Source organism: Myotis myotis, unplaced genomic scaffold (assembly GCF_014108235.1).
Source record: "Myotis myotis isolate mMyoMyo1 unplaced genomic scaffold, mMyoMyo1.p scaffold_m19_p_4, whole genome shotgun sequence".
Lineage (NCBI taxonomy): Eukaryota > Metazoa > Chordata > Mammalia > Chiroptera > Vespertilionidae > Myotis > Myotis myotis.
The window spans coordinates 90,405,774-90,431,431 of record NW_023416346.1 but is presented as its reverse complement, the minus strand read 5'-3'; the positions used below and the strand labels follow the sequence as shown (position 1 = coordinate 90,431,431).

At 39.6% G+C, this 25,658-nt stretch overlaps 2 protein-coding genes across 2 annotated transcripts in view; one reads left to right on the top strand and one right to left on the bottom strand.

The window, feature by feature from the left end:
• The window catches only part of ABCB7 (ATP binding cassette subfamily B member 7), a 202,958-nt gene that overhangs the window by 31,268 nt on the left and 146,032 nt on the right, over positions 1 to 25,658 (top strand). The window lies entirely within an intron of this gene.
• On the bottom strand, positions 2,482 to 4,401 carry LOC118654251 (glycerophosphocholine phosphodiesterase GPCPD1-like; the record flags this gene model as incomplete). Its single annotated transcript, XM_036305589.1, has 1 exon — positions 2,482 to 4,401. A coding segment is annotated over one exon (1,872 nt), but the record flags the coding sequence as incomplete, so codon positions are not given.

Below are 25,658 nucleotides of genomic sequence, written 5' to 3'. Positions count from 1 at the left end.
GGGTTGTGGCCTCAGGTCCCCTGTTCTGATGCCGGGGCAGTGGGCGCAGCCTGAGGTCCCCTGTTAAGCTCCGCTGGGCGGGAGATGGGGCCTGAGGTCCCCCATCAAGCCCTGCCGGGTGGGGGTGCAGCCTGAGGTCCCCTGGCCCGGCGCTGTGGCGGAGGGCATGGCTTGAGGTCCCCTGGGCTGGCGTCAGGGTGGGGGGCGCGGCCTCAGGTCCCCTGTCAAGTCCCACCAGGTGGGGGGGTGCAGCCTCAGGTCCCCTGTCCCGGCCCAGTGCCACACAGCCTCAGGTCCCTGCTGATTGCTTGCTAAGGATCGTTATGGGAACTTGGCCTCCTCTGTGGACGCAGCCATCTTGTTATGGTGTGGTGGTCAATTTGCATATTCCCTCTTTATTAGATAGGATTATATTTACTTGGATCCTGTCTCTTTTTTTCTTGATGAGTTTGGTTAAAGGTTTATCCGTTTTGCTTATATTTTCAAAAGAATTAGCTCTTGCTCTCTTTGATCTTATGTATTGTTTTTTAGACTCTTTTGTTTAGTTCCACTCTTTATTTCCTTTCTTCAATTCCCTGTAGGCTTTGTTATTTTTCTAGTTCCTTTAGGCGATTGGTTAGATATTTTTTAATTTGAGATTTTTCTTGTTTCTTGAGGTTGCCTGTATTGCTATGAATTTCCCTTTTAGGACAGCTTTCTCTGTGTCAGATAGATTTTAGGTCAAATTTTATTTTCATTTGTCTCAAGGTATCATTTGATTTGTTCCTTGAATTCACTGTTTAGTAGCATGTTATTTATACTCCATGTGTTTGTGTGTTTTTCAATTTTCTTCCTTTAATAGATTTCTAGTTTCATATTATTGTGTTTGGAGAAGATACTTGATGTGATTTCAATCTTCCAAAATTTATTGAGACTTGTGTTTTATCCTTACCTGTGGCCTATCCTGGGAAATGTTTTATGTGTAGTTGAAAATAATCTATGCTTTGTGTTGAAATGCTCTAAAAACATCAAGCCTATTTGGTTTAACATATTATTTAAGACTGTTGATTCCTCATTTTTCTGTCTGGAAGACCTATCCATTGATGTCAATGGAGAGCTAAAGTTCCCTGCTGTGACTGTATTACTGTGGATCTCTCCCTTTATGTCCATCAATAGTTGCTTTATGTATTCCCTCATTGGATGCATAAATATTTATAAGAGCTATAGCCTCTTGTTGGATTGATCTTTTTATCATTATGAGATGTCCTTCTTTGTCTTTTATAATAGTCTTTGTTTTAAAGTCTATTTTGTCTGATAAAGATATTGCTATCCCAGTTTTTTTTGTACTATTTGCATGAAGCATCTTTTTCATTTTTTAGTTTCATCCGGTGTGTCTGTGAATCTCTAGTGGGTCTCTTCTTGTTTTTTCATCCATTCAGCCATCCTATGTTTTTTGATGGGAACATTTAAACCATTTACATTTAAAGTGATGATTAATAGGCCCATAGTTATTCCATTTTATAATTTATGTTTATGTTCTTTTTCCCCCTTCTTATCGAAGTTCTATTAACATTTCTTGGTGGTGAAGAACTCCTTTAGCTTTTACTTGTCTAGTAAGCTCTTTCTCTCTTTCAGTTTTAAATGATAGCCTTGTTTGGTAATCTTGGTTGTAGGTGTTTTCTTTTCATTACCTTGAATATTTTCTAATTCCTTCTGGCCTAAAAAGTTTGTGTTGAGAAATATGCTAATAGTCTTAGGGGAACCTCCTTGTAGGAAACTAAGTACCTTTCTTTTACTGCTTTTAAGTTTATCTCTTTTACTTTACCGTTCACCATTTCTTTTTTTTTTGAGTTGATAGACTCAGGATATATTTGAAGATAGAATCAACATGATTTTGTTTGACTGGATTTGGGATATGAGATAAAGAACAGAATCATGAAGGACTTCAAGGATTTGGCCTGAGAAACTGGAAAGACAGAGTTGTCATTTATACTGAAATCGGTTAAATCTATAGCTAGATAAAAAAAAGTAAAGAGAGCCAACCAACACGGCTCAGTGACTGAGTGTTGACTTATGAACCAGGAGGTCACAGTTCCATTCCCGGTCAGGGCACATGCCCAGGTTGCAGGCTAGATCTCCAGTGGGGGGCATGCAGGAGGCAGCTGATCAATAATTCTCATCATTAATGTTTGTATCTCTTTCTCCCTCTCCCTTCCTCTCTCAAATCAATAAAAATATATTTATATATAAAAAAAAGTTTAGATAGAGGTCAAGGGAAAGATCTGAGTTGGAGATATAAAAATTTAGGAATATATAAAGGTATGAAAAGCCACAGAACTGGGTAAGATCATTAAGAAAGCTGGTGTAGACTGAAGTGGTCTGGGGCAGACAGCCTCACCCTCAAGGTAACTTAGAGCCCAGTCACCAGAACAAGCTTACCACGTGATTTCCAAAGTATGAAAAATTCCACTGACAAATGTTAAGATAAGCCTCAGGCTGAGCTACTGAATTTTAACTAAGTTTAATAGTATTTATGCTATAAAATGAAAGCTACTTTTTTGCTAACAGTTCATGAAAGTTTTTCATGAAAAACAAATACCTATCATAAATTAGACCATTAACTCCAAATTCCTTCAATTTCTTCCTGTTTTCCGGGTCGTTGGTATCATCACCCCAGCAGAATATGACTAGTCCCTTAGCTTTTGCCTCTTCAATGTAGGATGGGTTTCTGAGCAGTTCAGTATGTGCATTTATCCCCAGTAGATTTTCAAACTGTGCAAAACTCATTGCAATAGCAGTTGTCCGAGATCTGAGGTCCATGAGTTCAGGGTAAATATTAGACTTTCCTTGAGTCAAAAATAATATGGGATATTTGTTCTGCTTGTGCCGAACCATTGTGCAGATAGCTGCATCAAATGAAGAAAACACTATTCTTCTCTTTCCAGAATTTTCTAAGACAGTTTTTAAAATGATATCCAAAAACAGATTCATGTCAAAATATGTTGATAAGTTACCATCCCAAATTCCATCACTTTGTTGGCAGATCCACTTTATTTCTATGTTATACCCTACATCTTCTGGCAACGACTCTAAAACCATCTTAAGAGAAGGAAATGGCTGATTATCAGATAAAGAATTTTCTTCTTCAACCACAGATTCTTTTAGATCTTTAGATTTTAGTGCAGTCACATGAGTAAGCTTTAACAACTGGAGTTGGTCAAATGTTAATTCCTTTACTGTAATTTCAAATAATTCAACCGGATCAGCCTCAAATTTCTTTTTCATAGTCAAACAACAGGTGAGGTCATGATACACCACAGGCACAAAATCTTTTGAAAGATGTACATCAAATTCCACAAAGGCTGCACCATGATTAGCAGCATTTCTTAAAGAAGCAATAGTATTTTTTTGAACTTTAGCAAGCTTAGCAGTTGTTGTAGAATTCCCCGCACCTCGATGTCCAACATCCAATGGTGTTCTTGGCTTCCAATACTTGGAAAATGAAGATTTCATGTCACAACTGTATCCCGGTAATGGCTTAATAATTATATAGTCAACTCTTACTTTGCCTATAGTTTGTCTGGAATTTCTGCTCATGATAGGAAGAGTGAGGACTCCAGCACTTTTCCCACTCTCATCAATGGTAGATGATAAGAGGCATGCTGTACCCACATGTCTAGGAAGAGTATCACCCTGAACTACATGTTCACCGAGATCTTCCTCAAAAAAATCAAATATTAGTTCCAAATTATCTGGTTCTATTGTCTGTATGCTATATTCTGTCCAACGATCAGGCTGTAAGTCATACCCACAATCCGGCTGTGAATGCTTGCACTTGAACTCAGTGTCGCTTATCAAGGATATCTCCAGGGTATTGGACATTTTGTGAAGAACAGTGGGAGACACCCTATCATCATCATCTTCCTCCAGACCCTCTAGTGTCAGCTTCACTCTAAATCTAGATTTTTTAAATTTCTTCTTGGTTATAGAGACAGGAGGCTTTTCAGAATAATGCAAACGTAATCTTATTTCAGTCTGACACGTCAGCCATCCCGAATCCAAATTCTCAGCACCACTGTGGATTCCAAATTGTCCATTGTCAATAATAATTTCACTTTCTAAAGGGGTTATTGATCGTGGTTGTAGATGAGTCTCCCACTTGTAAACTATGACTTGACATGGACCACCGATAGTCTTTGGTTCTAAAAAGCACCCTTTGAAGTAGCGATACTGAACTGATTCTCCTCTACTGAGTACAATGGTTGCTTTCCAAAACATGCTTTCATCTGTCTCATTCTCTGGAAGGAGAGCCACAGCATTTTGAGGATTCCAGTTTCCCACAGCATCACAGCTTCCACATATAGCAAAAACTTCTCCTGGAAACAGAGTTCCTCTTATTTCAAAGGTTAATCTGAGAAGGTGTCATTATGATGGATTTATTTGAGGATGTGCTCCCGGGCCCGTGCCGCCGCCGCCGCGCCCGAGAGTGAGTGCCGCGGGCCGGCCGAGCTGCCGGGCTCCGGGCGTCCTCGCCTCGCCAGCGCTCCCCAAGGTGGCCCGCAGCGTCGCCCGGCTGCGCTCAAACCGGTTTCAGCTGCTCCAGACCCTCCGTTCACCATTTCAATTAGATGTGTCTTAGTTTGGTCTTCTTTGGGTTCATCTTGTTTTGGAATCTCTCTTCTTCCTGGACTCAGGTGTCCTTTCCATTCACCAACCTAGGGAAGTTTCCAGTCATTATTTATTCAAATAGTTTGTAGTCTTTTGCTCCCTCTCCTCTTTCTGGTACCCCTCTGATACAAATGTTGTTACTCTTGATATTATACCAGCGGTCCCTTAAACTATATTTATTTTTAAAAATTTTTTTTCTGTTTTGTTTGGGTGTTTTCTGCACCTTTACTGCTGATTGGATCCTCTGCCCTTAATTTCTTTTAGAGCAGTCTTTCTTTCATTTATTGTATTCTTTATTTCAGACTGGTTCTTTTTATGGATACTATGTTCCCTTTTATGCTTACTATTTCTTTGTTGAAGTTCTCCCTAAGTTCCTTGAGCATCATATATAACCAGTGTTTTATATATATATATATATTTTTTTATTGATTTCAGAAAGGAAGTGAGAGGGAGAGAGAGAGATAGAAACATCAATGATGAGAGAATATCATTGATAGGCTGCCTCCTGCATGCCCCCTACTGGGGATTGAACCTGCAACCTGGGCATGTGCCCTTGGCCTGAATCAAACCCAGGACCCTTCAGTCTATAGGCCGACGCTCTATGCACTGAGCCAAACCGGCTAGGGCTAACCAGGGTTTTGAACTGTGTTTCAGGTAGACTGCTTGCCTCTATTTCATTAGTTCTTTATAAGTACCGCACGCTAACCGATTGCGCTACTGGAGCTCCTATTTCATTAGTTCTTTAGAGTTTTGTCTAGTTCTTTCATTTCGGACATGTTTCTTTGTTCCCTCATTTTGTCTATGTTTCTGTGTTTCTGTGCATTAGGTAGGTGTTCTATGTCTCCCAGCCTGGGCAGGGTGGCCTTATGTAGTAGGTGTCCTGTGCAGCCCAGTGGCGCTTTATTCCTGATACCTGAGCCTAGTGCTCCAGGAATGTCCCTTGTGTGGGTTTTGTTTACCCACCTATTGCAGTTGAGCCTGGATTGCTGTTGGCTTATCAGTAGGTTGGATTGATCCTCAGGCTGACTGACTGGTTGTCAGAATTGGCCATGACCACAGCACATGAGTTGCTGTGCGGGAGCTGACCCCACACTGGGATTTGCCTCCATGGATTCTGGTGTCTGTTGAGACCACTCTTTGGTTGTGCCACTTGTGGAGCTTATTGGGTGGTGTTCTGTTGTCTTCTGAAGCCAGAATCAGCTGTGTTGGTTTGGAGCCTCTTGGGAGGGGCTTTGGTGAAGGCCCATGTCAGCGGCTTTCTGTGAATGATTCTGCACTCACAGAAAGTGATCTGTGCTGGACTTAGAAGTATGTGAGAGGGGCCACTGTGCAAACCAAGTCTCATTGCCTCCAGTACTATGCCTGGGCCAGTTCATCATAAGATAAGGCGTAGGGTACCCTGAATCCTGTTGCCACCTGCTGGCTGCCAGTAAGGCTCACCTGTTGAAAGGGACTTGGTCTGTATGTGAGTTGGATGAGGCAGGGTGTTGGTGAGTCACCAAGGTGTGGGGAGTTAATTTCACTAGATTTATACAAATTCAGATTTGGTGCCAGTGCTGGTTCTTGGGCTACTCGGGAAAAGGCACAGGGCACCCTGAGGCTAGCCACTACCCACCTGCCATCTACTGACCTTTGAGAATTTATTTATTTATTTATTTAAAAGTATATTTTATTGATTTTTTGCAGAGAGGAAGGGAGAGGGATAGAGAGTTAGAAACATCGATGAGAAGGAAACATCGATCAGCTGCCTCCTGCACACCCCCTACTGGTGATGTGTCCGCAACCAAGGTACATACCTTTGACCGGAATCGAACCTGGGACCCTTCAGTCTGCAGGCTGATGCTCTATCCACTGAGCCAAACCGGTTAGGGCCCTTTGAGAATTTTTAAGAAAGACTGCAGTGGGGTTTGAGGTTGACTGCCTGTTGCTTAACACATTGCGGCGGATCACGAGAATTCTCGCTTCATATTTCACAGTATCATATTTTATAAAGATATTAGCTTGTAAGAACATGTAATAACTTCAAAATGCAATGGTTATTTAATTTTAAAGTGTGCCTTTAACATTTATGTAAAACGTTTTTTTGTACTTGTTCAATAGAAACTTATTTGGCCACTGGGTAAAGCTAGCAATAAAACTACTGGTCCGCAGTGTGTTAAGTAGCTTCTGGCAGTATGCAACTTGGGTGGGGCAGGGTCTCAGGGATTCATCAGAGTAGAGGGAACAGAGATCACCAGGCTAATGCAGATTCAGATTTAGTTGTGTTGGGGGAGAGCTCAACGTGGTTTCCACCCACTGGCCATGCAGGGGGAGGGCTCAATACAGACTGGTAGCTGTCCTTTCAATCATTGCCCTGAAACACACAAGTCACTTTATTCCTATATGCCTCTCTGAGAGCTAGTTTATTCCTGTATATCCCTCTAAGAGTCCAGAGTGAGTGCCTGTGAGTGAGCAAGTCTGTGTGAGGGCTGTTTTTAGAGGATATCTGGCTTTCCAGCGGTGTTTTTTCTCACCTGAATGGATGGAATACCCACTCATTTTCACAGATAGGTGTTTTTGGGGCTCCTCTTCCCAGCACTGATGCTCTGGGCTGGGTAGCATGGTGTGCAGCTGGAACCCCTCGATCCTCAGGGAGGACCTTTGTAGCTGAGATATCCTTTGGATTCTTCATTGCTGCCCTTCAATCATCACACAGGGGTGTTGAGACAACCAGTTTTGTGGCTCTGCCTCTCCTACCAGGCTTGACATGGCTTCTTGTTTATATCCTTAGATTTAGGACTTCTGTGCAACTAGGCTTCAGATGGTTCTCCAGGTTGCTTGTTTATAATTTAGTTGTAATTTTGATGTTATGGGAGGAGGAGAGCACAGAGTTCACTGAGTCCATTGTCTTGTCTAGACCTTTCATTCATTTTGAATTTTATTTATTTCAGTCTTCTTTCTTTTCTTACCTATTCTGGCTAAGAGTTTTTCAGTTTTCCAAAAGACCAACTTAGTTTTATCAATTTTTTCCCTTCTCAATTTTTAAATTTATACTCTAATCTTTATTATTTTCTTTCTTTTATTAACTTTGGTTGTAGTTTTTTCTTGTCATTTTAGTTTCTTAAGATGTAATGTTAAATGGTTGATTTGAGTTTTTTATTCATTTTTAGCATTAGTATTGCTATAAATTTCCTTCTTAGTACCAATTTTGCTGTATCTTATAAGTTTTTGGTATGTTGTGTTTTCATTTTTATTTGCCTAAGGATCTATTCTAATTTACTTTGAGATTTAATTGGTTAACAGTGTGTTCAATTTCCTTATATCTGTGAATGTTCTAATTTTCTTTCTGCTATTGATTTCTAGTTTTGTTCCATTTTGGTGGTAAAAGATACTTGATATGAGTTCAGTCTTTTAAAATTTGTTGTCTTGTGACCAAACATGTGGTCATTCCTTGAGAATATTTCACATACATTTGGAAAAATGTGTATTCTGCTTTTGTTGCATGTTGTGTTATATATGTTGCTCTAAAGCATTGTTTAAATACTTGGTTCCTTATTGATATTCTGTATGGTGGTTTTGGATTGAGCTTATTATACTACAGGTTTTTTTCGGTCTCTTGTAACAACTTTTTTTCTTAAAGTGTATTTTCTCTGTTATTAGTTTTGCCACTCCAGGTCTCTTTTGGTGGTTATATGTGTGGAATATCTTTTTCCATCCTTTTACTTTCAACCCTTTTTAAAATCTTTGGGTCTAAACAGTGTTTCTTAGATTGTGTTTTTATTTTATTTTTATTTTTAATATATTTTATTGATTTTTTTACAGAGAGAAAGGGAGAGGGATAGAGAGTTAGAAACATCGATGAGAGAGAAACATTGATCAGCTGCCTCCTGCACACTCCCTACTGGGGATGTGCCTGCAACCAAGGTACATGCTCTTGACCAAAATCGAACCTGGGACCCTTGAGTCCGCAGGCCGACGATCTATCCACTGAGCCAGACCGATTAGGGCTAGATTGTGTTTTTAAATCCATTCAGCCAATTCCTGGCTTTTGATTGGTGAGTTTAATTAATGTACTTAAACATTTTTTTTAATTGATTTCAGAGAGGAAGGGAGAGGGAGTGAGAGATAGAAACATCAGTGATGAGAGAGAATCATTGATCAGCTGCCTCCTGCATTCCCCACACTGGGGATGCAGTCCACAACCCAGGCATGTGCCCTGACTGAGAATCGAACTTCATAGGTTGACGCTCAACAACTGAGCCACGCCTGGCTGGGCTAATTCATTTACTTTTGTAGTTATTTCTAATTAGGAAGGATTTCTGCCTTTATTTGTTTTCACTATGTTGTTAACCATTTTTCTCCTTCAAATCTTGCCCTTTTCAGGTATAGTTGATTATTTTTGTGTACCACTTTGATTTCCTTCTCATTTAATTTTGTATATATTTTTTAGAAATTAATGTGTACTGTAGGGATTATAATTAACATCCTAAATTTATAACAATGTAATTTGAATTAATTATAATTTAGCTTCAATAGCATACAAAAATGGTGCTGCTATATAGGTGCACTCTAACCCCATTACATTATTGTTATCATATATATATTTTTTATTTTTTTGTTAATTCGTTTTTTAAAATTCTTTATTGTTTAAAGTATTACATATGAATCTTTTTTCCCCCATTGACCTCTCCCTGCTTGTTCCCACCTTCCTAGGACATGCCCTCAAGCCCCTATGGAATGTGTCCATGGGTTATGCTTATATGGTTGATCTCTCACCCCGCCCCCTCAACCCTCCCTGCTGCAACCCCCCTTCCCCTTGAGGATGGATGGTCTGTTCGATGCTTCTATGTCTCTGGATATATTTTTTATTTAATTTAATTTTTTAAATAAATCTTTATTGTTCAGATTATTACAGTTCTTTCTCTTTTTCCCCCCATAGCTTCCGTCCACCCAGTTCCCACCCCACCACCTACCCTTACCCCCCTCACTGTCCTCGTCTATAGGTGTACGATTTATGTCCAGTCTCTTCCCACACCCACCACACCCCCTTTCCCCCGAGAATTGTCAGTCCACTCTCTTTCTTTGCCCTTGATTCTATTCTATTCACCAGTTTATTCTGTTTGTCAGTTTTCTTATTCACTTGATTTTTAGATTCACTTGTTGATAGATGTGTATTTGTTGTTCATAATTTGTATCTTTACCTTTTTCTTCTTCTTACTCTTCTTAAAGAATACCCTTCAGCATTTCATATAATACTGGTTTGTCAGTGATGAACTCCTTTAGCTTTTTCTTATCTGTGAAGCTCTTTATCTGACCTTCAATTCTAAATGATAGCTTTGCTGGGTAGAGTAATCTTGGTTGTAGGTCCTTGCTATTCATCACTTTGAATATTTCTTGCCACTCCCTTCTGGCCTGCATAGTTCCTGTTGAGAAATCAGCTAACCATCATATGGGTACTCCCTTGTAGGTAACTAACTGTTTTTCTCTTGCTGCTTTTAATATTCTCACGTGGTCTTTTGCTCTTGGCATTTTAATTATGATGTATCTTGGTGTGGTCCTCTTTGTATTCCTCTTGTTTGGGGTTCTCTGTGCTTCTTGGACTTGTAAGTCTATTTCTTTCACCACATAGGGGAAGTTTTCTGTCATTATTTCTTCAAATAGGTGTTCAGTATCTTGCTGTCTCTCTTCATCTGGCACCATCATAATTCGGATGTTGGTACGCTTGAAGTTGTCCCAGAGGCTCCTTACAATATCTTCATATTTTTGGGTTCTTTTTTCATTTTGCTTTTCTGGTTGGGTGTTTTTTGCTTCTTCATATTTCAAATCTTTGACTTGACTCTTGGAATCCTCTAATCTGCTGTTGGATCTCTGTATGTTATTCTTTATTTCAGTCAGTGTATGCTTAATTTCTAGTTGGACCTTTTTCATATCCTCGAGGGTCTCACTAAATTTCTTGGAGGTTTCTAGAAGATTCTTGAGCAGGGGTGGGCAAACTTTTTGACTTGAGGGCCACAATGGGTTCTTAAACTGGACCGGAGGGCTGGAACAAAAGCATGGATGGAGTGTTTGTGTGAACTAATATAAATTCAAAGTAAACATCATTACATAAAAGGGTACAGTCGTTTTTTTCAATAGTTTTATTCATTTCAAACGGGCCGGATCCGGCCCGCGGGCTGTAGTTTGCCCATGGCTGTTCTTGAGTAACCTTATAACCATGGTTTTGAACTCTATATCCAGTATTTTGCTTTCATCCATTTCTTTCATTTGTGACACGTTTCTTTGTCTCTGCATTTTGGCTGGTTCCCTGTGTTGACAGAGTGGCTTTGTGTACTAGGCGTCCTATAGGGCCCAGTGGCTTAGCCTCCCCGATCACTTGATGTGGACACTCTTGGTGCACGCCCTTGTGGGCTGTGTGCACAGTCTTGTTGTAGTTAAGCCTTGATTGTTGTAGATATCACTGGGAGGAATTGACCTCCAGGCCAGTTGGCTGTGAGGCCAGTTGTGTCTACAGTGGGAGAACTTCTGTGCTGGAGACACCCTTATTAGGCAGGACTTGCTTCAGTGGAGCTTTGGCGCTCACTGAGTTTGCCCCGAGTCTGTCTCTTATGGATGTGAAGAGTTGTAATGTGGATGGTCTCATTCTGACCACTGGGTACACTGGCTCTTGGATCTCCAAGGAGGTGCAAAGTCAGCCACTGCTTGAGGCCACCCAGCAGGAGTTACAGAGAGATCTGCAGATTCCTCTTCTTTGGGGTTTGGAGGTGCCCAGATGAGGCGCAGCTGTGAAACAATGCAGGCTGCTGACTAGCCTTGGGCCTTCTTTTGGAAGCTCTGGAGCTCTCTGACCCAGCTGCAGTTTGTCAGGTTTTTAGACAGAGAAAGGCCAGGCCATTTGTATGCAAAGGCCTTTGCCACAGCTTGAATGGGGATTGTAAATTGGGTGGGGTGGGGTCTTAGGGAATCACCGGGGCGGAGCAAACTGCAATGGCTTCCCTTCAGCCCTGCCTTGGAGAGGTCCCAGGTCTCTGTGCCCCTCGGCCCTGTGCAGGAACAATGAAAGCTGCGAGCACCTCTGCAAGAAAGCTGCCCTCATGTTCCAGCCCAATGCCAGACAGTCCAGTTTCTCTCCGTATGAGTCTGGGTCCCCAGATTGTCACCCGGAACTGGAGTTCAGAGCAGTCAGGAGCTTGTGCCTCCCTCCCAGTTGAAAAAGACAACAGCGTACCCAGCTGCCAGCTCCTTTGGCACGCCTCCATACCTCCACACTTCCACCCCTCTGCACCTCCTACCGGACTCAATGCGCTTTTCTCTTTCCTTGTAGTTGTAGAATTTCCACTCAGCCAGCCTTCCCATGGTTCTGGATGATATTCGTTTTGTCTTTTAGTTGTAGTTTTAATGTGGTTGTGTGTGGCAGCAAGTTCAGGTGTTTACCTATGCCGCCATCTTGGTTGTCTCCCCTCTGGATCTGTTTTAGATCGTCAGTATATGTTGTTCATAATATTTCACATATGAGTGAGGTAATGTGATATTTATCTTTCTCTGATTGGCTTATTTCACTTAGCATAATGCTCACCAGTTCCATCCATACTGTTACAAATGGTAGGAGTTCCTTCCTTTTTACAGCAGCATAGTATTCAACTGTGTAGATGTACCACAGGTTTTTAAATACACTCATCTGCGATTGGGCACTTAGGCTGTTTCCAAATCTTAGTTATTGTAAATTGTGCTGCTGTGAACTTAGGGGTGCATATATCCTTTCTTATTGGTCTTTCTGATTTCTCAGGAGATATGCCAAAAAGTGGGATTACAGGGTCAAATGAGAGTTCCATTTTTAACTTTTTAAGGAAATTCCATACTGTTTTCCACAGTAGCTGCACCAGTCTGCATTCCCACCAGTAGTGAACAAGAATTCCTTTTTCTCCGCATCCTCACCAGCACTTGCCATTTGTTGATTTGTTGATGATAGACATTCTGACAGGTTTGAGATGGTACCTCATTGTCATTTTGATTTGCATCTCTCGGATGATTAGCGACCTTGGGCATGTTTTCATATGTCTCTTGGCCTTCTGTATGTCCACTTTCAAAAAGTTTCTATATAGTCCTTTGCCCATTTGTTGATTGGATTGTTTATCTTCCTTTTGTTAACATGTAAGAGTTCCCTATAAATGTTGGAGTTTAGGCCCTTATGAGATATATCATAGGCAAATATGTTCTCCCATGCAGTGGGCTTTCTTATTGTTTTGTTGATGGTTTCCTTTGCTGTGCAGAAGTTTTTATTTTGATGTAGTCCCATTTGCATGTTTTCTTTAGTCTCCGTTCCCTAGGAGCTGTATCATTAAATAAATATATTGCTACAACATATGTCTGATATTTTGCTGCCTGTGGATTCTTCCAAGGTTTTTATGATTTCCCGTCTTACATTTAAGTCCTTTTTCCATTTTGAGTTTATATTTGTGTATGGTGTGAGTTGGTGGTCTAGTTTAATTGTTTTGCATGTGTCTGACCAATTTTACCAACACCATTTATTGAAGAGACTGTCTTAGACTCCATTGTATGCTCTTGCCACCTATGTCAAATATTAATTGAGCATAATGACTTGGGTTGGTTTCTGGGTTCTTTGTTCTGTTCTGTTGGTCTATATGTCTCTTCTTGGGCCAGTACCAGGCAGTTTTGAGAATAGTAGCTTTCTATTATAGCTTGATATCTAGTATTGTGATCCCTTGAACTTGGTCTTCTTTCTTGGATTGCTGCGGCTATTTGGGGTCTTTTTTTATTCCATATGAATTTTTGGAGAGTTTCTTGTAGGTGTGTGAAATATGCCGTTGGAACTTTTATTTTATTTTTTTTAAATTTGATAAAGATATTTTATTAACGTACACTTGAATCTTACTTCCTATTTTATAAAGTGATTTACATAAATCATCTTTTAAAATATAATTTTTTCAATTGTAGTTTACATTCAATGTTATTTTGTATTAGTTTCAGGTGTACAGCCTAGTGGTTAGACAACCATATAATTTACAAAGTGGTTCCCCTGATATTTTCAGTACCCACCTGGCACTATACACAGTTATTACAATATTATTGACTATATTTCATATACTGTACTTTACATCCTTATGACTATTTTGTAACTACCAATCTGTACCTCTCAATCCCTTTACCTTTTTTTTAATTAATTAATTTATTTTTTTTAATTGCTTAAAGTATTACAAAGGGTACTACATATGTGTCTTTTTTTTTTCCCCGCTCTTGACTATCCCCTGGCCTCCCCCACCCCCCAGCGTCCCATGTCCATTGGTTATGCATATATGCATGCATACAAGTCCTTTGGTTGATCTCTTATACCCCTCCCTCCTGCCCCCCAACTTTCCCCGGCCTTCCCGCTGCAGTTTGACAATCTGTTTGAGGCAGCTCTACCTCTGTATCTATTACTGTTCAAAAGTTTATAATGGTCTCTATTATCCATGAATGAGTGAGATCATGGGGTATTTTTCCTTCATTGACTGGCTTATTTCACTTAGCATAATGCTCTCCAGTTCCATCCATGCCGTTGCAAATGGTAGGAGTTCCTTCTTTTTTACATCAGCATAGTATTCCATCGTGTAGATGTACCACAGTTTTCTAATCCATTCATCTACTGATGGGCACTTAGGCTGTTTCCAGATCTTAGCTATGGTGAATTGTGCTGCTATGAACATATGGGTGCATATATCCTTTCTGATTGGTGTTTCTGGTTTCCTGGGATATATTCCTAGAAGTGGGATCACAGGGTCAAATGGTAGTTCCATTTGTAGTTTTTTGAGGAAACTCCATACTGTCTTCCATAGTGGCTGCACCAGTCTGCATTCCCACCAGCAGTGCACAAATGTTCCTTTTTCTCCACATCCTCTCCAGCACTTGTCGTTTGTTGATTTGTTGATGATAGCCAGTCTGACAGGTGTGAGATGATACCTCATTGTTGTTTTGATTTGCATCTCTCGGATGATTAGTGACTTTGAGCATGTTTTCATATGTCTCTTGGCTTTCTGAATGTCCTCTTTAGAAAGGTGTCTATTTAGGTCCTTTGCCCATTTTTTGATTGGATTGTTTATCTTCCTTTTGTTAAGTTGTATGAGTTCCCTATAAATTTTGGAGATTAGGCCCTTATCAGATATGACATTGGCAAATATGTTTTCCCACACAGTGGGTTTTCTTGTTGTTTTGTTGATGGTTTCTTTTGCTGTGCAGAAGCTTTTTATTTTGAAGTAGTCCCATTTGTTCATTTTCTCTTTAGTTTCAAGTGCCCTAGGAGCTGTATCAGTGAAGAAATTGCTTCGGCATATGTCTGAGATTTTGTTGCCTTTGGATTCTTCTAGAATTTTTATGGTTTCCTGTCGTACATTTAAGTCCTTTATCCATTTTGAGTTTATTTTTGTGTATGGTGTAAGTTGTTTGTCTAGTTTCATTTTCTTGCATGTATCTGTCCAATTTTCCCAACACCATTTATTGAAGAGACTATCCTGGCTCCGTTGTATGTTCTTGCCTCCTTTGTCAAATATTAACTGAGCATATTGGTTCGGGCCAATTTCTGGGCTCTCTATTCTATTCCATTGTCTGTTCTTGTGCCAGTACCAGGCAGTTTTGAGAACAGTGGCTTTGTAATACAGCTTGATATCTGGTATTGAGATCCCACCTACTTTGTTCTTTCTCAGGATTGCTGCAGTTATTCGGGGTCTTTTTTTATTCCAGATGAATTTTTGGAGAGTTCGTTCTAGATCTGTGAAGTATGCCGTTGGTATTTTAATGGGAAGTGCGTTGAATTTATAGATTGATTTGGGTAGTATGGACATTTTAATGATGTTGATCCTACCAATCCATGAACACGGAATGTTCTTCCATTTGTTTATGTCTTCCTCTATCTCTTTTTTCAACGTCCCGTAGTTTTCTGAGTAGAGGTCTTTTACCTCTTTAGTTAAGTTTATTCCTAGGTAGCTTAATTTCTTTGGTGCGATGGTAAATGGGATTGTTTTTGTAATCTCTCTTTCTGAAAGTTCACTATTGGTGTATAGAAATGCCTCGGATTTCTTGGGGTTAATTTTGTATCCTGCTACATTGCCAAATTCATGTATTAAGTCTAGTAGTTTTTTGATGGAGTATCTAGAGTTTTGTATGTATAATATCATGTTGTCTGCAAATAAGGACAGTTTTACTTCCTCTTTTCCAATTTGGATGCCTTTTATTTCTTCCTCTTGCCTAATTGCAATGGCTAACACTTCCAGTACTATGTTGAACAGGAGTGGTGAGAGCGGGCATCCCTGTCTTGTTCCTGTTCTTAGGGGAAATGGTGTTAGTTTTTGTCCACTGAGTATGATGTTGGCTGTGGGCCTGTCATATATGGCTTTTATTATGTTGAGGTATGATCCTTCTACTCCCACCTTGCTGAGAGTTTTTATCAAAAATGGGTGTTGAATTTTTTCAAATGCTTTTTCTGCATCAATTGATATGACTATGTGGTTTTTTTCTTTCATTTGTTTATGTGATGTATCACGTTTATTGATTTGCGGATATTGTACCATCCTTGCATCCCTGGGATGAATCCTACTTGGTCATGGTGTATGATCTTTCTGATGTACTGCTGGATCCGATTTGCTAAGATTTTGTTGTGGATTTTGGCATCTATGTTCATGAGCGATATTGGCCTGTAATTCTCTTTCATTGTGTTGTCTTTACTGGGTTTTGGTATTAGGGTGATGCTGGCTTCATAGAATGAGCTTGGAAGTGTTCCTTCCTCCTGAATTTTTTGTAGTAGTCTGAGGAGGATAGGTTTTAGTTCTTCCTTGAATGTTTGGTAAAATTCCCCTGTGAAGCCGTCTGGTCCTGGGCTTTTGTTGGATGGAAGCTTTTTGATGACTGCTTCAGTTTCTTCCATAGTTATTGGCCTATTGAGATTTTTAGATTCTTCCTGATTGAGTTTTGGAATGTTGTATTTTTCTAGGAATTTGTCCATGTCTTCCAGGTTGTCTAGTTTGTTGGAGTAGAGCTGTCCATAGTATTTTTTAACAATCATTTTTATTTCTGTGGGGTCTGTTGTTATTTCGCCCCTATCGTTTCTGATTTTGTTTATTTGGGTCCTCTCTCTTTGCTTCTTGGTGAGCATGGCTAGAGGTTTGTCAATCTTGCTTATCCTTTCGAAGAACCACTCTTGGTTTCATTGATTTTCTGTATTATTTTTTTGGTCTCTATGTCATTTATTTCTGCTTTAATCTTTATTATCTCCTTCCTTCTGCTCACTCTGGGGTTTCTTTGTTGCTCTCTTTGTAATTCTTTGAGTTGTAGAGTTAGATGATTTACTACCATTTTTTCTTGTTTTTTGAGATAGGCCTGTAGAGCTATAAACTTTCCTCTCAGGACTGCATTCATTGTGTCCCATAGGTTTTGGATTGTTGTGTTTTCATTGTCATTAGTTTCCAGGATGTTTTTAATTTCTTCTTTGATCTCATTGGTAACCCAATCAATATTTAATAACATGCTTTTCAGCTTCCAAGTGTTTGAGTATTTTGGGTTGTTTTTATTGTAGTTAATTTCTAATATTACTCCATCGTGGTCTGAGAAGATGCTTGGTATGATTTCAATCTTCTTGAATTTGGGGAGACTTTGTTTGTGACCCAATATGTGGTCTATTTTTGAATCTGTCCTATGAGCACTTGAGAAGAATTTATATTCCGTGGCTGTGGGGTGAAGTGTTCTGAAGATGTCAATTAAGTCCATCTGATCTAGTGAGTCATTTAGGATTGCTGTTTCTTTGCTGATTGTTTGTCTAGAGGATTTATCCAGTGATGACAGTAGGGGATTAAAGTCCCCTACTATGATTGTACTGTTGTTGATCTCTCCTTTGATATCTTCCAGGAGATTTTTTATGTATTTGGTTGCTCCTGCATTGGGTGCATATATGTTTATCAGGGTTATATCTTCTTGTTGTATTGATCCCTTTAGTATTATGAAGTGGCCTTCCGTATCTCTTGTTATGGCCTTCACTTTGAGGTCTATTTTGTCTGATATAAGTATTGCTACCCCAGCTTTCTTTTCTTTTCCATTAGCCTGAAAGATATTTTTCCAGCCCTTCACTTTCAGTCTGTGTGAGGCCTTTCTAATGAGGTGGGTCTCTTGTAGACAGCAAATGTATGGGTCATGATTTTTTATCCATTCAGCCACTCGATATCTTTTGGTTGGAGCATTTAGCCCGTTTACATTTAAAGTTATTATTGAAAGGTACTTGTTTGTAGCCATTTCTTTTTTTGTGTGTGGCTGTTTTCTTTCTGGGCTTTTTAGTTCTTCTTTTTACACCAGTCCCTTTAGCATTTCTTGCATTGCTGGCTTGGTGGTGATAAACTCCCTTAGCCTTTTTTTGTCTGTGAAGCTTCTTATTTCCCCTTCAAGTTTGAATGATAGCCTTGCTGGATAGAGTATTCTTGGATTCAGTCCTTTGCTTTGCATCACTTTGTAAATTTCCGTCCATTCTTTTCTGGCCTGATGTGTTTCTGTTGAGAAATCATTTGATAATCTAATGGGAGATCCCTTGTATGTAACTTTCCGTCTCTCTCTTGCAGCCTGTAAGATTCTCTCTTTGTCCTGAATATTTGCCATGTTAATTATGATGTTTCTTGGTGTGGGTCTTTTCGGGTTCACCTTGCTTGGGACTCTCTGGGCTTGTGTGACTTTTTTCTTCCCCACCTCAGGGAAGTTTTCTGATATTATTTCTTCGAATAAGTTTTCTAATCCTTGTTCATCTTTCTGTTGTTCTGGCACCCCTATTATTCGTATGTTGTTTCGTTTCATGTTGTCCCAAAGCTCCCTTAGGCTCTCCTCCTGTCTTTTCATTTTTTTCTCCAATTGCAGTACATTTTGGGTGTGTTTTGCTTCCTTGTCTTCTAATTCACTAATTCGGTCCTCCGCTTCTCCTAGTCTACTGTTGATACATTCAATGGTGTTTTTCATTGCAGCTATATCACTCTTCATTTCTTCTTGGGTCTTACTTAAGTTGTTGATTTTTTCATCTGTTTCTTCTAGCTTCTTCCATATGTTATTGATTTTTTCATCTGTTTCGTCTTGCTTCTTGCATAGGTCGTCGATTTTTTCCTCCATCCGGTTTATGCACTCTAGGACCCTTATTCTGAATTCTTTTTCTGTCATGTTGCATGCCTCTGTATTACTTAGCTGTTTTTCTGGAGAGTCCTCCTTCTCTTTCCTTTGGGGGTTTCTTTGTCTACCCATGTTTGATCTCACTGACATATCTAGACGTTGAGTCTTTCAGTGGCTGCTCCTTGGGTGGCAGTGACTCCTTGGTCTGTGGTTGCTCTTCGGGTGGTTGCGGTAGCAGCTGCTGTTCAGTTGGCAGCAGCTCCTCTGGTGGGTGCTGTTCACAGCTGTGGTGGCTCTTCTGGCTGGTGGGGCGAGGTTTCACGTACAGCTGCTGTTCCTCTGCAGAGGGCGTGGTGCTCAGGAGGCTGCTGTTGCTTGGATCTGCTGTGTTGATTGAAAGGCACACAATACAACACAACAAGGCACCACGTACTAGGCACTAAACACAAATATATTCACGATATTAATAACCTCAAATAAAGGTGACCACCCAAATTAAGAAAATTATGGGATAAGGAAGAAGGAAGAGAAAAAGATAAAAGAGAAAAAAGAAAAGAAAAGTAGGGACCAAAAAAAGGAGTGCAAAAATGAAATTGGGAAAAAGGAGGGGGGAAAATAGAAGCGAGAAAATAAAAGAAAAAAAAAGCAAAAAGAGAGAATGAAGAGGAAGAGTGGAAGAGACTTTTTATATGAGGAGAATACTCCTATAGAACCACCACTAATCCAAACAAATTCCAGCAACAGCTCCCTGGAGATGGATGCAAACTAGGAACAACCAATAATATAATGGTGAAAATAGAATGGAGAACACTAACCCCAAAATAAAATAAAGAGAAAATAAAATGTCACTTTAAAAAATGGTAAAATGGTAGCAGTAATAATACTGGTTAAAAGTAAGAAGGTAGTAATTAACAGGGTAAAATCAGGTGATGGAAAAAGAAGAGGAAAAAAAAGAAGGAAAAGAAGAAAAAAAAATTGGTTTCTTAGTTAAAAGGTGAAAAAAGAAAAAAAAAATTTGCAGTTGTGAAGGTCCTTCGGTTCTTCTATTCTTCAGTCTGGCTCGCCTTTAGTCCTGCCAGGTCTTCAGGAGTGTGTTGAGTTTCCCTGCGATACACTGTTCCTCTGTGTTGTAAACCACAGTCCTTATTTTAAAGCAGGCCGTATTTGTTTCCCAGACTGCCTTATTTTGTGTTTAGCAAAGAGTCAGTTTGTGGCTCAGCCTCTGGGTGGCCGTGTCTGGGATTGGCCTCTGAGGCTATATGGCTTCTCTATCGCACTTAAAACTGATTTGGAGAGGTCAACTATCCAGAGCTGGTTCCTTAGTAGTTACCCGCTCTGTGTTGTTGCTGGGATTCAGACTCCAGTCTTCTGTTGCTGTCTGACCCTTCTCATTTTCATGTTAAGTAGTCAACATCATGGTGAAGTTCCAAGGGATCCATAGCTCCCTTCTTTGTGCCTGTCTCCACAACCTTGTCTGCAAGTAGGCGGGACCAGCTTTTAGAGGCTTGGTTCATCTAGCTTTTTTAACTTCACAGAGCTGCTTTCTGTCTTCTGTCAATTTTAACACTAGATTGCCCACGGAAGTCATTTTGACTGCTTTTTAAATTCAATTAGAAAAACAATTATGTATATAAGGACACAATGTCTTAGAATTTTGTGACTTTTTGTACAACATATAAATGCGTTTATTAATAATTGTAGTTACCTCCCCCTCCTCCATTTCCGGTATATATATCTGTGTTATACATATATTGCCCAAAAGCAGTCATTTTGACTGCTTGGGAAATTTTAAATAATCAAATGACTCTTATTATTTAATTGAGTAAATTTCTTATATGACCAGTTCGGCTCTGTATTGAAATAACAGTTTTCATTTTTTTTCGATTACCGTCACATGATAACATACAAGTACATGATAAATTGTCGATACTTGATAAGTTGCAGTTGCTCAATAAGCTAAACTAGTACTTGTTATTTGAATCTTTATGCAGTGATACTTGTTCTAATAAGTTGTTTATTTTATTTCTTTTGTGCCCTAAATTCATGAAAGAAATGTCGAATAGAAGTGAGATATTGGAAAAGCTAAGGAACATGAGTGAAGAGTGCTCCGATATTATTCTTTCACGATGCAGTCATTTTGACTGCTTTTGGGCTATATAGGTATATACTAAGTTTCAGTCTTTCTAGTGTTAATCACTCAAGTGAATATTTCTGACAGGCCTTTAGATGGAGGTGGTGCTGTATTGGTTTCTAGGACTGAATGTCCCCTTTTCAACCCAGTCCTGGAGGGCTCCTTGGGGCTATACAGAGTCTTTGTTTTCTTAGTAAAGATCAATGTGTAGGCTGGGTGTGGCTATATTAGCTGTCTTTAGGCTGCTGGGAGGGGCTGACTCTTCAGGGAAAAAATGGCTGCTTAGGTCCAGAGAGTGCCAGATTCCTGGTCACCTCTCCCTGCCCTGCTCCCCTCAAGAACCTCTCCCCAGACTCCACTAATCTGCACCTCCACCTGTACCACAGCCTCATGTGATTGTTTGTAATGGAAAGGTCCTATGAACTGGGATTAGGGAATAAAAGCACGGACAGAACAGAGGCAAAGCAACTTCGCCACTATGAGTTTCTATTTCCCCGGCACCACGAGGTTTTGGGCAACTCTTAGGCTGCCTTTCTGGGTGCAGCCTCTCTCAGCTGTGGACTTAGATCTATATTCCCCAGCTACCAGCAGCCCTGTGGACTTCCTTTCCACAGTTGGATGTTACGCCTGTCCTCAAAGGACATGACCATGGTGCAAGTGCAACTTTTTTTTGACCCTCTCGGCCTGGTGGTCATGCATGTCACTTCAGCCCAGATCCCTGATCCTACCATTTTGTAGGCGTTCTCTCCCCTTTCAGGCTGTGAATTGTCTTACCAGCTGTGTCTAATTTGCCATTTCCTGGTGAATGTTATTCGATTTAGTTGCTCCTTCTATCTGCTCCAGGATAAGGCATAGGACATGGCTGCCTATTCGGCTGCCATTTCTCCCCCTCTGTCTCATTTATTTTTAATTATTTGCATTTTCATCTTTTGCACCTTCTGCTGCTCTTAAGAAATTATATGTTGAGTTTATTTGCCCCTGATTATTTCTTCATTTTCATTCTAATTTAGGCTTTACTTTTAAAATGTGATTTTTCTTTAAATAAAATTTTTTAAAAATTTTTTTATTGATTTCAGATAGGGAGGTTGAGGGGGAGAGAGATAGAAACATCACTGATGAGAGAGAGTCATTGATTGGTTGCCTCTTGCATGCACCTGCAACCTAGGCATTACCTCCTGGTTCATAGATGGACACTAAACCACTGAGTCATGCCGGCTGGGCTTTTTCTTAAAATTTTAGCTTATATTAATTATTTTATAATCATGCCTTTCTCTTGTACTCTCCTGGTCTGTAGTGCTGTAATTCTGTTTATTATTTTGTATTTTTATACTAAGCTTATATGGGTTTGATTTTGATCATTTCCTGTTGCTCATTTTTATATGAAATGACTTTGCCTGACCTGAGCTTTTAGAGGCTTGGTTCATCTAGCTTTTCTAACTTCATAGAGCTGCCTTTTGTGTTGTTTTCAGTGATATCCTGTCTCTCTTCCCCTTCATTTCTTTTGTCTGGGTCTTCTCCTTTACTTCTATTGTCCTTGTCTTGCCTAATTTTAATTCCACTTCCAGCAGTTTTTCCTCATTGTGTCCTGAAAGGAAGATTTATTGGTGAGTTTATTTATTTAGTTTTTTTTATTGATGAATTTTGAGAGTTCATGGGATTAGACTTTTCCAGCTCCTTCAGAATGTATTATCTCAGACAGCTTGCATTCATTTACTATTGGGATTAAAAAACAGCCCTTTGTCATGTACTGTTCCTAATTTGGCCACTAAGTTTTACAGTGAATACACTCTGGGTATTCTGATCAGGTGGCCTCTCCTTATCTATATATATAAAAGGCTAATATGCTATGTGTTCATCCGTCTGGTAGCTATGATGCACACTGACCACCAGGGGGCACACACTCAATGCAGGAGCTGCTGTGATACACACTGGCCACTTACAGAGAAACGGCACCACGGACCTGGTGCCCACAAAGCAACACTCAGCTTCCCCCAAGTGGGACACAGGCCCCGCCATCACCCTGGAGCGACAGCCCACTCTCTCGCAGCCGATGCTGCTGAGACCCCATGGTGCAAAATGCGGCCCACAGCCCAGCCCAGAAATGGTGGCAGTGGGCGGTGGGAAATGATGTCATGTAGCAACACTTGGCTTCCTCTCCCTAGCGATGACTAGCCTCCTTGCAGTTTCTTCAGCCCAGGAACACAACTTGCTTTATAGCCAGGTGGAAACATTTCACACTGTAACCAAATGTCTGTGAAGTATTTTCCCATGCCTCATCTCATTTGATCCTCACAGAAGTCCTGGAGTAGGTAGGTAGGATACTCGGTGGAATCCTATTTTTTTTTTTCAGTAGCCAGAAAACGGAGATTTAGGAAGCTTAGAAACTTGACCTGACTGAAAAGAAGTAAGAAATGGTGGACCTTGAAAATGACTTGAGGTTTTCTCACTGCACAGAATATAGTCCAACACTGTTGCTGTTAAATATTTTACCCTTTGTTCTCCCTGTGTGATCTACCATAATAATCTGCTTCGGGTTGATATTTACTGCTATATTGCTGACAGTTACCTGAAAGAGAAGTTGGGGTGCTTCACTGGGCTGGATAAAGTTTAGCTAAATCAGAAAGCAGGTCTAATTAAGCAACTTTATTCTATATATATAAAAGGCTAAGTTGAGTTGCACATGTGCAATACATATAAAGCTCTCACTGGCGCCGATCACGCGTGTGTGTGTGTGTGTGTGTGTGTGTGTGTTTCCACTTGTCATTGTGGATCATGAATTTGGTTGACACTTCTATTATAGAGAATAGGGATATTAAAATATTTCTTCTAATTAATTTTCTTTCAGTGTGCATGAATTCGTGCATCGGGCCACTAGTTACCACAGAATTGTTGATACCTTGCAGGTCATGTGGCTGTTGGTGGTTTCCTTCCTTGTTCTTGCATTTTGAAGGTCAAGGGGATTTCTTATGTCTCAGTGTGTTGTACCTGTTGTTTGTACATTCTATATAGTTATTTTGTTTGTAATGTGATAATTCCAGCAGATGAAAATGCTATGCTTCCACTGCTTTGCCATCTCCTCCATCATGTTTTCTAACTATTTTTTTTCTTTTTGTGGTAAAAATCACATTATGTGAGATCTACTCTCTTTAAAAAAAGTAAGTGTTCCTTATAATTATGAGCATAATATTGTACAGGAAATATATAGGACTTATTCATCTTGTATAACTAAATCTTTATACTATTGTATAGCAACTTCCATGTCCTTTTCCTCCAAGCCCCAGTCAACCACCATTCTACTTTCTGTTTCTATGATTTAAAATTTTTTAAATTGATTTCAGAGATGAAGGGAGAGGGAGAGAGAAGATAGAAACATCAGTGATGAGAGAGAAACATTGATAGGCTGACTCCTGCATGCCTCACTCTGGGGGTCGAGCCTGCAACCTGGGCATGTGCTCTGACCAGGAATAGAACCATGACCTCCTGGTTCATAGGTTGACGCTCAACCACTGAGCCTCGGTGGCTGGGCTGCTTCTATGACTCTGAATACACTAGAAACCTCATATAAGTGGAATCATGCAGTATTTATCTATGACTAGCTTATTCGACATAGCATGATATCCTCTAGATTCAGCCATGTTGCCATATGTGACAGGATTTCATTTTCATGGCTAAATAGTATTCCATTTTATGTATGTGCATTTTACTTATCTATTCATCCATTGATGGACATATACATTCCTTTTACAGTTGGGCTCCTGTGAATAATGCTGCAATAAATACCGGAGTGCAAGAATGTTTTTGAGATTTTGATTTCAATTCTTTTGGATAAATACCCAGATCTGAAATTGGTGGATCATATGTTAGTTCTATTTTTTAACATTTGGAGGAACCTTCATACCATTTTTCATAGCAGCTGCATCAAAATTTCTACCAGCAGTGTACAGCATTCCAATTTTTCCACATCTTCACCAACACTTTTTTTGTTTTTTCATAATTGCCATCCTTAACAGGTGTAAAGCATTATCTCACTGACTTTGATTTGTATTTTTCTTCTGCCATTAATTTCAAGTTTTGTTTTATGTTTGGCAAATGATTTGTATAATTTCAGTCTTCTTAATAAATGCATTCATATGTTGTAAAAAAAGTCACAAAATTCTAAGACATTGTGTCCTTATATACATAATTGTTTTTCTAATTGAAATTAAAAAACAGTCAAAATGACTTCCTTGGGCAATGTAGTGTTAATAATTTCAGTCTTCTTAAATTTGCTTAACACTAGATTGCCCAAGGAAGTCATTTTGACTGTTTTTTAATTTCAATTAGAAAAACAATTATGTATATAAGGACACAATGTCTTAGAATTTTGTGACTTTTCTTACAACATATGAATGCGTTTATTAATAATTGTAGTTACCTCCCCCTCCTTCATTTCCGGTATATATGTATGTGTTATACCTATATTGCCCAAAAGCAGTCATTTTGACTGCTTGGGGGGGGGAAATTATGACTCTTATTATTGAATTGAGTAAATTTCTTATATGACCAGGTCGGCTCTGTATTGAAATAACAGTTTTCATTTTTTTTCGATTACCGTCACATGATAACATACAAGTACATGATAAATTGTCAATACTTGATAAGTTGCAGTTGCTCAATAAGCTAAACGAGTACTTGTTATTCGAATCTTTATGCAGTGATACGTGTTCTAATAAGTTGTTTATTTTATTTCTTTTGTGCCCTAAATTCATGAAAGAAATGTCGAATAGAAGTGAGTTATTGG